The 12,844-nt window shown below is 44.1% G+C and overlaps 1 protein-coding gene across 1 annotated transcript in view; it reads left to right on the top strand.

Moving 5' to 3' along the window:
* Positions 1 to 12,844, top strand: part of FAIM2 (Fas apoptotic inhibitory molecule 2) — a 40,774-nt gene that overhangs the window by 11,012 nt on the left and 16,918 nt on the right. The window contains exons 3-5 of the mRNA XM_055003744.1: positions 1,501 to 1,604; positions 3,220 to 3,284; positions 6,700 to 6,753. Of these exons, the coding sequence (XP_054859719.1) occupies positions 1,501 to 1,604; positions 3,220 to 3,284; positions 6,700 to 6,753 (223 nt within the window). The remainder of the gene's footprint in view (positions 1 to 1,500; positions 1,605 to 3,219; positions 3,285 to 6,699; positions 6,754 to 12,844) is intronic.

The raw sequence follows: 12,844 nt of genomic DNA, 5'->3' as shown, positions 1-12,844 counted from the left end.
TTTCCCACCTTAGATTTGCTGTCCAAACAATCCCTATTTAGGTTGTTGTGGATTTTCCGGGATGTATTGCCGTGGTCTTGGCATTGTAGTTCCTGACATTTCGCCAGCAGCTGTGACTGGCCAGTCACAGCTGCTGGCGAAACGTCAGGAACTACAATGCTAAGACCACGGCAATACAGCCCGGAAAATCCACAACAATCATCGTTCTCCGCCTGTGAAAGCCTTCGACAATAAATCCCTATTTAGACTATTTTGAATGGCCTACTAAAACCCCATTGTCCTATTTAGGCCAAGATTGACTTCAAACAACACCCTGCCCACATTGGGAAAGCTCTCTCTCTCTCTTAACTTTCTTCCCCTTGATTTCCCAACCTTCCTCCTTCCTTATTTCAAAGTCAAAAATTGAATCTTTTGATTTTGAATTCAGTAGTTTTCCTTAAACGGAGTTTTTACGTACCCAGGATGGTTCTTGCGTTGTGATCACCGGACCATGTTATATGGCCCTGTTACTTCTCCTTTTGGGATTATTTGCTGTCTAGACACATGTACCTTCACAGATCATTAGTTATAGCCTTTTCTGCATTCTTTCTCAGGGCCAAGCTACACATGACGAATGACACTTGAATGGCAAGTGTATTTCTCCCTGTTCACTTGCCCTCTACTCAATCCACTTGCCGTTCAAGTGTCATTCGTCATGTGTAGCTTGGCCCTCACTCTGTGTATTTGGTCTCTTGTGTCCCCTCTTGAGTAAACTGCAGAGTTTGGATGCCTGGAATCTCTGGCTCTTTAAGTCCGTTTCTTAGTGCTGAAATGCTAGATATTATTTTGACAGCTTGTGTCTGCCAGTTCTCTGCCTGCATAATTATATTGTTCTGCTTAATAAACTTTCACACTATTTGGATCTCAGTATTCCATCTATGCTTGTAGAGGTATCTCACCACATAATTAAATATCCTTCACTGCCATTTGGTGGGTTTTTCCTGTGTATAGAACCTAAGCCAGTAGCTCTCTGACTTCAGGAGTTTGAGGTAGTGGAAATAAGATGTGTTCCTTAAGCTCAGCCTATCTCAGGGCCAAACTACAAGTGACAAATGACACAGGTTGGACACTTGTCAGCTTCCCTCAAGTTTTGATGGGAAATGTAGGCAGCTTGGCGGAATGTTGGACAAGTGACAGTTGAAAAGTCCGTTGGGCAGCCGTTGAAGAGCCAAGCTGCAAGACCAGGACGCCTACATTTTCCCATCAAAACTTGAGGGAAGCTGACAAGTGTCCGACCTGTGTCAGGCGTCACTTGTAGCTTGGCCCTCAAGAGTGTATTTTTGGACTCAAATTAGAAAGTGAGCCATATTCACAATCACATACGACTAGTATATGGGTATCTTCCTGACCACATGTGATAAACAGTACGCATAGCCTTATTTGGGTGTGTGGAGAAATACTCCATGACTCTGTGGAAGCCACTGGAAAAAAGTGACATATCTGGTTTTCCATCATTTTCAGGTACAAGCCCTAACTATGGAAGTGGAGGATACCCAGGAGACACTGAGATGCTTACAACTTTCAGCTGGGATGACAAGAACGTCCGCAGGGTGTTCATCAGGAAGGTAATGTTTTGAAAACAGAGCCCTGGCTGCCCTTGCTGAATTTAACAGGTGTGCCAGGCATGCTACAGCATCGCCTACTTCTGATGGAGAAGGTGGGGAAGTGACATCTGCATATTCTGGCAGATCAAATGTCATATGCAGAGGGAGGGTTTTTATTTGCAAGGATTCTTTGAGAGGTTGGTGAACCTGGACTCTTCTCCCTCGCCACACACACATACTAGAACTTCCTTGGTTGTGGCGGGAAACCAGTTTTGTTTGTATCCTGCTACGGCTGAGCACAAGTCCATGTCCAAAGGTGATAAAAGAAAATTGGTGAACATGAACACAATCTTGATGCAAGGTCATCTATCCAGCTGTCACTCTGAGATCTGTAGCAAGATTACAAGTGGACGTTGGGGCTGCTCTTCTTCCTGATCCTGAGACTAGAGAGCTAGGAGAATTGTAAGAGCCACACAATGGGAGCAAGAGGAATGAAGAATAGAGATGGGCACGAACCGAAATACGAACCAAATTTCATCACGAACTGGGCTGGGTTTTGGTTCATGAACTGGAGCTCATTTCTGATGAACCACAACAAACTGCAACGATTTTTTTTAGACGGGTTCGTTTGGTTTGTTTTTCAGTTCATCACTGGAGACAGCCTGGCACTGATCAATCTGTTACCTAGGCAATGGAGGTGGGTGGGCTTTCTGCAGACCTTCTGCAGCCCCGGAAGTGACATACTCATGAACCAAATGAACCAGTTTGCAAACCAGGCAAGTTCATGGCAGTTCATGGTTCGTGAATTGCGATGAACCACGAACCACAACGGACCACCATTTTCCTGGTTCATGCCCACCTCTAATCAAGAGCTTTAAAAACTCCTCCCCTCCCAACCTGAGGGCCAAGCTACACATGACGAAAGACACTTGCCTGGCAAGTGGATTGAGGGCGAAGCTACAAGTGACGAATGACACTTGAACGGAAGTGTATTTCTCCCTGTTCACTTGCCCTCCACTCAATCCACTTGCCAGGCAAGTGTCTTTCGTCATGTGTAGCTTGGCCCTGGATTTCTCCCTGTTCACTTGCATTCCATTCAATCCACTTGCTGTTCAAGTGTCATTTGTCACTTGTAGCTTGGCCCTGAGTGGAGGGCAAGTGAACAGGGAGAAATACACTTGCCATTCAAGTGTCATTTGTCACTTGTAGCTTGGCCCTGAGGCTCCTACAGAGTGGAAGAAGGAACTCATATCCCCCAAGGAGGAAAAGAAGAGGAGGAAGCCAGGCAGGACTAAGCTCACATCCCTCTTCCAACAAAAACAAAGCTCTACAGCTGGTTGTCCATTCAGGTAGTGAATGTGGGACTCCATCCTCACACTGTTCACCACATCAGAATAAAAGCCATTTGTTCACTAAAATGAAAAACTGTGCAATTTCAATTTCAGTGATTTCAACAAGCTTAGACTGGAGTAACACTGCTTGGGATTGCACTGTAAAACCCCAAGCATGTTGCAAGTAGGGATGGATGCAATGTTTGCTGTGTGGGACCAGTCAAGAGTTGCACCCCATAAGGAAGATCACATTATCTGGAGCATCGGCCATGCTAATGGGCAACCTGCTTCGTTTTTGTTTTCAGGTTTACAGCATTCTTATGCTCCAGCTATTCATCACAGTTGGCGTTGTGGCTCTCTTCACCTTCTGGTAGGTTCTGAACTAACTGCATGCTTTGTTCTTTCTATTTTCAAACTTGGTTAAACGTTCCTTCCAAATGCCGTTGCTGTTCCCAGAGCCTTTACCCCTATCCTTGCTTTTAAAATGCATATTTAAAAGTTGCATCATGTTTAGCTTATTGTGAACTATCTGGAAAAGTCTGTTTTGCTCTCTGAGCATGCCATCAACCTAAAGAAAAGTCTTCTTTTTTTCCTCCCCTGAGCATGTTGCCCGTAGTGTTGAATAAAACGATGGCAAAGCATGCCTGGAAAAGACTGAAGTCATCCAAAAACCTTTAAAAATGCTTCCTCACAGAATTCCTTGGATATCTTGACTTAGGGCCAAACTACAAGTGACAAATGACACTTGAACGGCAAGTGTATTCCTCCCTGTTCACTTGCCCTCCACTTGCTCTCCACTCGATCCACTTGCTGTTCAAGCGTCATTCGTTACTTGTAGCTTGGCCCTAAGATAGAACATCCATATTTGCCTTGAAGTTTTGACCAAAGGTAAAATTTGGAGGCCACTCTATTCAGAATGAAAAATGTCTGCCTCCTGAGGGCCAAGCTACACATGACGAATGACACTTGAACAGCAAGTGTATTTCTCCCTGTTCACTTGCCCTCCACTCAATCCACTTGCTGTTCAAGTGTCATTCGTCATGTGTAGCTTGGCCCTGAGTTACCTGCTGCCTTAAATATTTGCAGTAAGGAATCGTTATCTCTGTAAAAGTGTCCTTAGAGGGCCATACTAGGCCAGTATTGAGGGGTTATTTTTGTTTGTATGTTATGTCATTCTAGTTTGGCCCTGGCTGTCTTTCTTACAGAACAGAGCATGAGATTGTGCACACTTTTGTTCGTATTGTAATTTCCAGGAGTTGGCTGGCTGTGTGAAGCAGAGGCCAGCAGGATCGAGTTGCATTGAGCATCAATAATAAATTGGCATCACTTGAGATCTTTCAGGCCATTTAATCAGCTCTCTCCAGAGCCAACAGCTGTAGTAGAATCAGGTGAAGAAATCAATGGCTTTGCGCTGCTGGTGATGTGCGTTTTGCTTGTTTTTAAGGCCATGTGATGCTCTTTCCTCCTTGGGTGGCTGATGCCTGGTGTTTGCCGGCTTTTTCTCCACAAGCAGGCAGAAATGATGATTGCTATCATTTTTATTAAGTGTGCCCTCCTGGTCTACTAAGCACTACACAGATGGTGCCTTCTGGAATCGTATGGCTTGTTCTTTCCCAGCAGGGAGATCAAGGAGGAAAAGCCCTTTTTCGGTGTTGGTACTGGACTATGATCCAGCAGCCATCTCATACGAAAGCAAAAAATAACCCCTCAGCACTGGCCTACTATGGCCCTCTATGGATGCTCTCACAGAGGTGACGGAGATGCAGCCTGACTCTCAAGACATTAATAATCTGAGGGCCAAGCTACACATGACAAATGACACTTGAACAGCAAGTGTATTTCTCCCTGTTTGCTTGCCTTCCACTCAATCCACTTGCCGTTCAAGTGTCATTTGTCATGTGTAGCTTGGCCCTGAGCTACTGCAAAGCTGACACAACTGTGGAAGTAGGATTACAGGGGCATGAGGATGCTACCATTATTTTTATGGCAAAACTGCAAAACAGTCTGTGACAGCGCTGAGCATCTTCTTGGTAGCCATTAGACGGTAGCTTGGGCACAACAGCAATGAAATGTCACACAAGCCAGCTTCATTATGCATATCTCCAGGGGTTATTTAGTAGAAAAAGAGCTGGCAGAACTCATTAGCAAAACACATTAGCATATGCCACACCCCTTGACCTCACCGGAAATGTGTCATTAGCATAACTGATTTGCATATGCCACACCCCCTGACATCACCTATCCTGGCTGCTTTGGACCCAATCCTGGCCATTCAGGGCTGAAATTGGACCCAAAATGGCAAAAGGGGCTGAAAATGGCCCCTGCTGTACAGGAGCATGATCCACCACCCGTCAGAGGCCCAATCCGGGCCGTTTCGGCCCCAATCCAGGACGAAATGGGCCCAAAATGGCCGAGAGTCAGGTGGTTGGGGCCACCTGATATGTGACCTCTTTGGGAAACTGTCAGAACTGCGTTCCTGCATGTTCCCCCTCGAAATGAGCCCTGAACCCCTCAGCACTGGCCTAGTATGGCCCTCTAAGCATGCTCTCACAGAGGTGACTGAGATGCAGCCTGACTCTCAAGACATTAATAATCTGAGGGCCAAGCTACACATGACGAATGACACTTGAACGGCAAGTGGATTGAGTGGAGGGCAAGTGAACAGGGAGAAATACACTTGCTGTTCAAGTGTCATTCGTCACTTGTAGCTTGGCCCTCAGCCACTGCAAAGTTGACACCGCTGTGGAAGCAGGATTACAGGGGCACAAGGATGCTAGCATTATTTTTGTGGCAAAACTGCAAAACAGTCTATGACAGCACTAAGCATCTTCTTGGTAGCCATTAGATGATAGCTCAGGCGCAACAGCAACAAAATGTCACCCAAGCCAGCTTCATTATGGATATCTCTGTAATAATTTTGCTGCTGTCTGGGAATAAGGACTTTACAGTTATGAAGCATGGGCATATATCCAGGACATTTTATATACGGTGGCGGGAGGGGCGGGGGGGAGCGGACTGAACCTGAGACCCGAGCTGCTAGTCAGAGTAGACAATACTAACCTTGACAGAGTAATGGGCTGACTTCATGTCTATGTATGTTTCACATACCAATTTGAAGAGAGAGGGATTACATCTCTCACCACCAACAGTCTTTTCTTCTTTCCTTACACATGAAATTTTGGTTCCACATGTTGTCATGGTCATTTGGTCAGCCAGATTCATTGTTCTTGGCGTTGATTCTCCCCCCGCCCTACTCTGGTCATGGAATTTTTGATTTTCTGTGCCATTTATACTATGCAATTGCTAGACAAATGATGTAGAGAAATGTGTATGTTTTAATGAAAAAAACCAAGTTCAGAGATACAGAAAATGGAAAAAATCGATATTCACAGGTTCATTTCTCATAAGGGAAATCAACATGGAGATATGCAGTGCCATCTTAAGCAGAGTTACTCCAGTCTAAGTCTATTGGTTTTAATGGGCTTAGACTGGAGTAATTCTTCTTAGGATTGCACTGATGGTAACCTCACCAGCAAGCTTTATGATACTCAGGGCCAAGCTACAAGTGACGAATGACACTTGAACGGCTAGTGGATTGAGTGGAGCGCAAGTGAACAGGGAGCAATACACTTGCCGTTCAAGTGTCATTTGTCACTTGTAGCTTCGCCCTCAGTCTCAGCCCTGTTTGAAAATGGCTTCGCTATGGACCTGGTACAGCCACTGGCAGACCCATCCCCGTTTTTAATTGTCCTCATGTACCTTCTCTCTCCCTCTCTTTCTTGCAGTGAACCAGTCAAAGGATACATTCAGTCAAATCCAGGCTGGTACTGGGCTTCGTAGTAAGTATTATCTCAGAAACGAGCCAACAGAAGTTTTTGTAGGCATGCTGATGTCTCATACTGTTGGGGCAGCCACACATCTGCACAAAATGTACGCCCCAATCCTGTGCTTCTTTTCTCTGAAGTATAAACTGCCATTGAGATCAATGGGACATAATTTTTCCAAAACTGCAGATGTTCGCCGTATTTGCTGCCCATTAATTACGCTGTTGCTTTAGCGCAATGGGTTGGTGTTGAAGAGTTTTCTTTGTTTCAGAACAATTTTAGAGAATTATGGAAGCACACAGCATCTATGTACCACATAGCCAATCAGATTTGACTGTGTGCTGTTGTAACAAAGGCAACTGAAAGTACAGGGTGCTGATTTCTGGGTGACCTAAACTCTGAAGGAGGTGGGTGACCCCCTTTTGAAGCAATCTTGGAAAAGCTGCCAAAGTGTTCACTTTTCACTACTGGAGGCAGTTTTCGCAAGCCGCCCTCCTTTAGGACCTGTTCTATGTAGGTCAACTCTTTTTTAAAAAATTGATAGGATAATGGACACTGAAAATACTCTGTGGGTGTTGATTCCTTGCAAGTGTTGAAAAATTGTTGCTTGAGCATTTCAGATTTTATTTTAAATGGAGGCAAATAATATTTTTAATTTATATTTATTTATTCGTTTATGTACTTATTTATCATCTGCCTTCCTCACTGAGACTTAAGGCCGATCACACAGTGCAAGCCAATGTGAGCAATGCCTGCTGAAGTCTCAGAAGCTATAGAGGTAGTCCTATGATATTCAGAAGCAGAGTAATAAAATAAATTCTGCAAAATAAGAAAGATTTCTCAGTTTTTTTTCAGTATATATAGTTTAAACCAATGTCAGAATCTCTCAGCACAGCACCAAATTGATAATCAAGAAGGCTTAAAAAATCAACGGTGCTATCCTTCCAATACTATTGTAGATCTTGGCACGTTAAAGTGTATGTCACATGGAAGAAATGCAATTATTCATTGGACCAACAAGGGAGAGGGAAAAAAGTGTTACAAGAGCAATTTCTGTCTCTTGAATGCTGTAGCTGATGTTTTGCTGGGATACTTAAGGGCTGCTCTCTGAGGGCCAAGCTACAAGTGACGAATGACACTTGAATGGCAAGTGTATTTCTCCCTGTTCACTTGCCCTTCGCTTGCGCTCCACGCGATCCACTTGCCATTCAAGTGGCATTCGTCACTTGTAGCTTGGCCCTAAGGGTCAGCATTTCTATGGGTGAAAAAGAATTGCCTGCTAGGGAGTGGTCTAGTATTACCACTGTTATCTCTTGCTCTCTTACTTTGACAGCAGCCTCATATGAATGAAGTCAACCTCTTATCACAATGTCACAAAAAGTTTCTCTTGTTAAATTTGTGTATATTTAGTTATGTAGGAATAAGAACAAGGAAAGAAAAGGGTGACAACACTTGAGTGGCCATGGTTATCTGAGCCACAGTCTGATGTGTAACTAATAGAGATGGGCACGAACCGAAATATGAACCAAAATTCAACACGAACCGGGCCGGTTCGTGGTTTGCGAACCAGCGGTTTGTCAGAATCCATTTCTGATGAACCACCATGAACTTTAGGCTAGTTCATTTGGTTCGTTTTTTGATTTGTCACTGCAGACAGCCTGGTGCCGATCAATCAGTTTCCTAGGCAACAGGGGATGGACTTCCTGCAGACCTTCTGCTGGCCCAGAAGTGATGGTTTGCTGGCCCGGAAGTCACATTTTCACGAACCAAAATGAACTGATTCGTGAACTGGGGCAAGTTCTTGAAAGTTCAGGGTTCGTGAAATGTGACGAACTGCACGGTTCATTTTTTTCGCGGTTTGTGCCCATCTCTAGTAACCAACCATTGGACCAAATAACTTGGGGAATGCCAAAGTTTCTTCTGCCCTGCCACATGGTGTTAAAGCATTTGTTGATGAGGCATTTCCTGTGATGTCTGTAAGGTTATTTTTGGCATTGTCGGAGATCATTAAGCACGCCAAAGGTGAGCAATACTGGGTGTGTGGCAGCCGCATTCAGAATCAGCTGCTTATTTTTGTTTTCAGACAAGTAGGAAAAAAAATGTTAGCAGGACTGAATTGTGTGCGCCGATGACTTTTGTACATTAACTGTTCTAGAAACAGATGGTATATAGTTCTCAGTCAGAAGACAAAAATGTAGCAAGTCCTCAGCTGTATGACATCTAGGGCTGGGCCAGACGTGCATGTTTATCATTACATTGTGGTGCAGTGGTTAGAAGACTTGGCTTCAAGTGTGACCAAAAACTCTCTGGGTAAGATTGGCTCAGTCATACTCTCTTGGGATCACGTACCTCACAGGGTTTTGGTGAGGATAGCATGGAAAAGGGAAAGCTATGTGTGCCTCTATACACACCTTTAAGGAAGGGCAGGATAAAAATGTGCTACATAGACAGACTGTACAGTCCGTGTTGAGTTGTCATACTTATCACCACCACCAGTACAAGTTATATATCACCCAAAGGCAATTCAGAAGTGATGTTTTTCTGTGGAGCTAGTTACATCTTTGGCTCCAGAACTTGAGGGGACCTTAGCCAAGGCACCCTCAACTTTTCCTCTTACCCTAGAAAAAGTTGGGGCATATAGCGTACACCGAGAATTCTTTTGCTCCGTCTCTGCCCTTGGGGCTCTGGGGCCTTAGCTTGTTTTGCACCCCTTTTCTCTCCTTGCTTTCCTCCATGCTCATTCTTCCTCAGCCCTGTGTTGTTTTCATTTGGCCCTGATTCTTTCTGTAGTTTTTCTCCTCCTCATGGCTCCTTCTGGTTGGATCTGCTTGCTATCCCTCCCCTGGGATGTGTTTCCAGTTACTGTTGTTTCCCCCACTCCTTCACGTTTCAGACTTTAGCTGAAGTACATTCCATTGCACTTCATGTGAAAAACAAACAGTTTTGTTCTGCAACGCTGCAGGCCAAGATTATCAGGAGCTAGATGGAGCATGCATATTACTCCCATTTTGCAACCACTCCGTTAGCTGCCCATCAGTTACCGGGCTCAATTCAAGGTTTTGGCTGTCACATACAAAGCCCTTCGTGGCCTTTGTCCCCCATACCTGCAGGACAGCCTCCCTCCCTGTGCTCTGCCATGGCAGATTTGGGGCCAAGCTACACGTGACGAATGACACTTGAACGGCAAGTGTATTTCTCCCTGTTCACTTGCCCTCCACTCAATCCACTTGCCGTTCAAGTGTCATTCGTCATGTGTAGCTTGGCCCTTGGTCATTAAAGCAGGACCTTCTGCAGGTGCCACCCTGCAAATGGGCAAACCCAACAACAACTTCCCATACATGAGCGTCCTGTGTCGTGGTGGCCCCCACCTTATGGAATGGCCTGGCTGAAGAGGTCCGGATAAGCTCCCATTCTCCTGGCCTTTTGCAATCTATGCAAAACTGAATTACTCAGATGGTTGTTTTTTTTTAACACAAGTAGGAGGCCTAAACTATAAGGAAATGGTTCAAAGAGATGTATTGGTAAAGGGACAGGAACTGTAGACTATACTACAGAGTACAGTCTGATGCTGTAGTGTGTTCCTACTGGGTAATTTCTCTGTTGTTTAATTTGTTATGTGTAATAGCGTATGCTTGTTTCAGCATTGTTTGGGATATGCAGCCTTGCTCCCTACAGCTTCTTTCTTGCCATCTAGCCTTTGTAGTCCCAGATACCATGTGAAAAAAATGTTTCTTAGTAGTTCGGGTCTCGGGTCTGATTCATTTACTGGTTATGGTGGTGGTTGTAATCTAGGTTGCTTAGTGATTGTTGGAAGTGTTTGTGGAGAATATGTTACAGGTTCATAATTATCGCCTATTGTCAGGGTGTGTGTGTGTTATGGATTCTGGGACCCGGGCATAAGTCCAGAATGGGGCTGCTGACTCACTGCCCACCCACCCCTCAGCCACCCCTGCCAGGGTAAAGAAAGTGGTGGCCCTCACCCTGTGTGAGGTGGGGGGAGACATCATTGGAAACTGGCTGCCTGATCCCCAGATGGGGTGGGCACAAGTGCCTGTGGCTGTGAGCAGGCAACCTGCCCCTGCATATTACAAGCTACGGTAGGTAGGTGTTTGGGTGAGATTTAAACTGCTTCCATTGCTGTCAACGGGCACCAGAAATGATGTGATTATGCAGCAGATTTTTTTATTGTTGAAATTTTACAGGCTCACTTTGAAAGCTCTTCCTGATCTGGGGATCCACAGATTGGAAGATTTTTCTCTCCTGGTACGAATGGGTGTGCCAAGCATCATTCTTCACACTGGCTACATTTCACTGTTCCTTTTCAATGGGAGATCCAGTTTGCAGCACCTCATTTGAGAACTTTCTCAGTTGCTGATTGCTGAATGGTTCTCTGGAACAGGTTCCAGTGGAATTCAGGACTTTCCCAACTTACCCTCATTTTAGGAGCAATTTTATTGTGGATTTCTGCTGTTTTTTTTTTTTTTAAATTGCTGTTTCTGTGGCCTATAGGTTTTAGGCTGTTGTTTATTACTGCCATATTGATACTTTTTATGGTTTTATTGTCATGAATACTTTATGCATACCTTTGTAAACTGCCTTGGGGCCACTGTATAGACAGCCTATACAGATTTTAAATAAATGATAAATCAACAACCCTCCCCCCACCCCCGGATATTTTCTGGCCATATGCTGTGGAAACCTTGCATACCAGGTAGTCTATAGCTTTGCAACAGATTATTTTCTCAGTTCTATACTTATTGTATATTTTCACGAGCTTTTTACCATACGGTGAAAAAACACAAATATTCCTTCCACAGGCCTTGTTAGCGATGTCTGAGCTGGAGCTCATGTTCGGGATATGGACAAAACTAGACTGAAAGAGAAATTGTACTTTGTACATTCTCTTCATTTATGTCAGGAGTTAATTTGGAGATGCTGTGGGGAGAAAAACTCTATATTTTTCTAGCATTCTCCTGTGGTTCTGGTAAATCACTGAGCCGATTCTGAAAGGAGCTAAGGGGCAGTCTGACTATTACTGATTTTGGCAGGTGCAACTTTTCTTAGGGTGCTAGATGAAAAAGCTAATCCTGACATACACTCGAGTCCGCTTCCTCTCCACTCTTAAAGAAGTTTCAGTTTTCAGGGGGGTTTACTGGTTGCAAAAAACTAAACACAAATCTTCATGAAAGAGGCTATTAAAGACTGTAATCTTGGGGTGAAATGAGATTGTGGGTGATTTTTGCCGCATGAGACTTAATGTTGTAACTGGATCCTTGTCTCATGAACAAATGGCCTCCCCCACCAGGCAGAAGGTTAGGTGACAGCCAAACAAGGTAGTTTAGGGTTACATATATAATCTTTTACCTTGTGGAAAAATACTCCTGGATTTTTTAAAGATTACAGTCTGGCAGTTTTATTTATTTATTTATTTATTTAGAGATCTACTCTCTGCTTTTCTCCCAGTTTACAATATCATTCTTTTATCCTCCATTATCCTCACACCATGGTGACGTAGATTATGCTGAGAGAGAGTTACTGGTCTAAGGTCACCAAGCAAGTTTCTAGGGAAGAGTGGTAGGGTTACCAGCCACCTTCAGCTGGTGTTTCTTACTACTGCTCTGAGCAACAGTGGGACAAAAATAAAATCAAATAAATGGATGTCAACTGACAGTGTAACATCACTTCCTGGAAAACCCAGATGTGACATCACACATCTCTAGGAATTGCACGAAACTCTATGGTAAAACCAGGTTTCCCCCCAGAAATGATGGCAGTCCTTTCTAAGAATCAATGAAAAGAGCTTTTATGATCTGGAACTCAGAGAGATTCTAGCACAGAGAAAAGACTACAGAGTTTAGTTTTCTCTTTGACCATCCTTATGTCCAAAGCTAGTATGTTCTTTTACACCTTCTAGGGGTCTAATTGTGTTTATATTTAAATGAATGGGACCCTCATCCTAGAATACAGAACTCATTTTGCAGCAAAAATAAGTATAGGCAGCCTAGAGTGGAGACAGCTACCTCACAGACATTGGGTAGATAGGAGTATGAACCCCACCCTCAATTCTGTTTAGCTGCAAAGAAGATCGCTTTTCCCCATGCCTCAT

The sequence above is a fragment of the Eublepharis macularius genome, chromosome 19 (genome assembly GCF_028583425.1).
Source record: "Eublepharis macularius isolate TG4126 chromosome 19, MPM_Emac_v1.0, whole genome shotgun sequence".
NCBI classification, from domain to species: domain Eukaryota; kingdom Metazoa; phylum Chordata; class Lepidosauria; order Squamata; family Eublepharidae; genus Eublepharis; species Eublepharis macularius.
The sequence above is the reverse complement of the archived record's forward strand: the minus strand, read 5'-3'. Positions and strand labels throughout refer to the sequence as shown.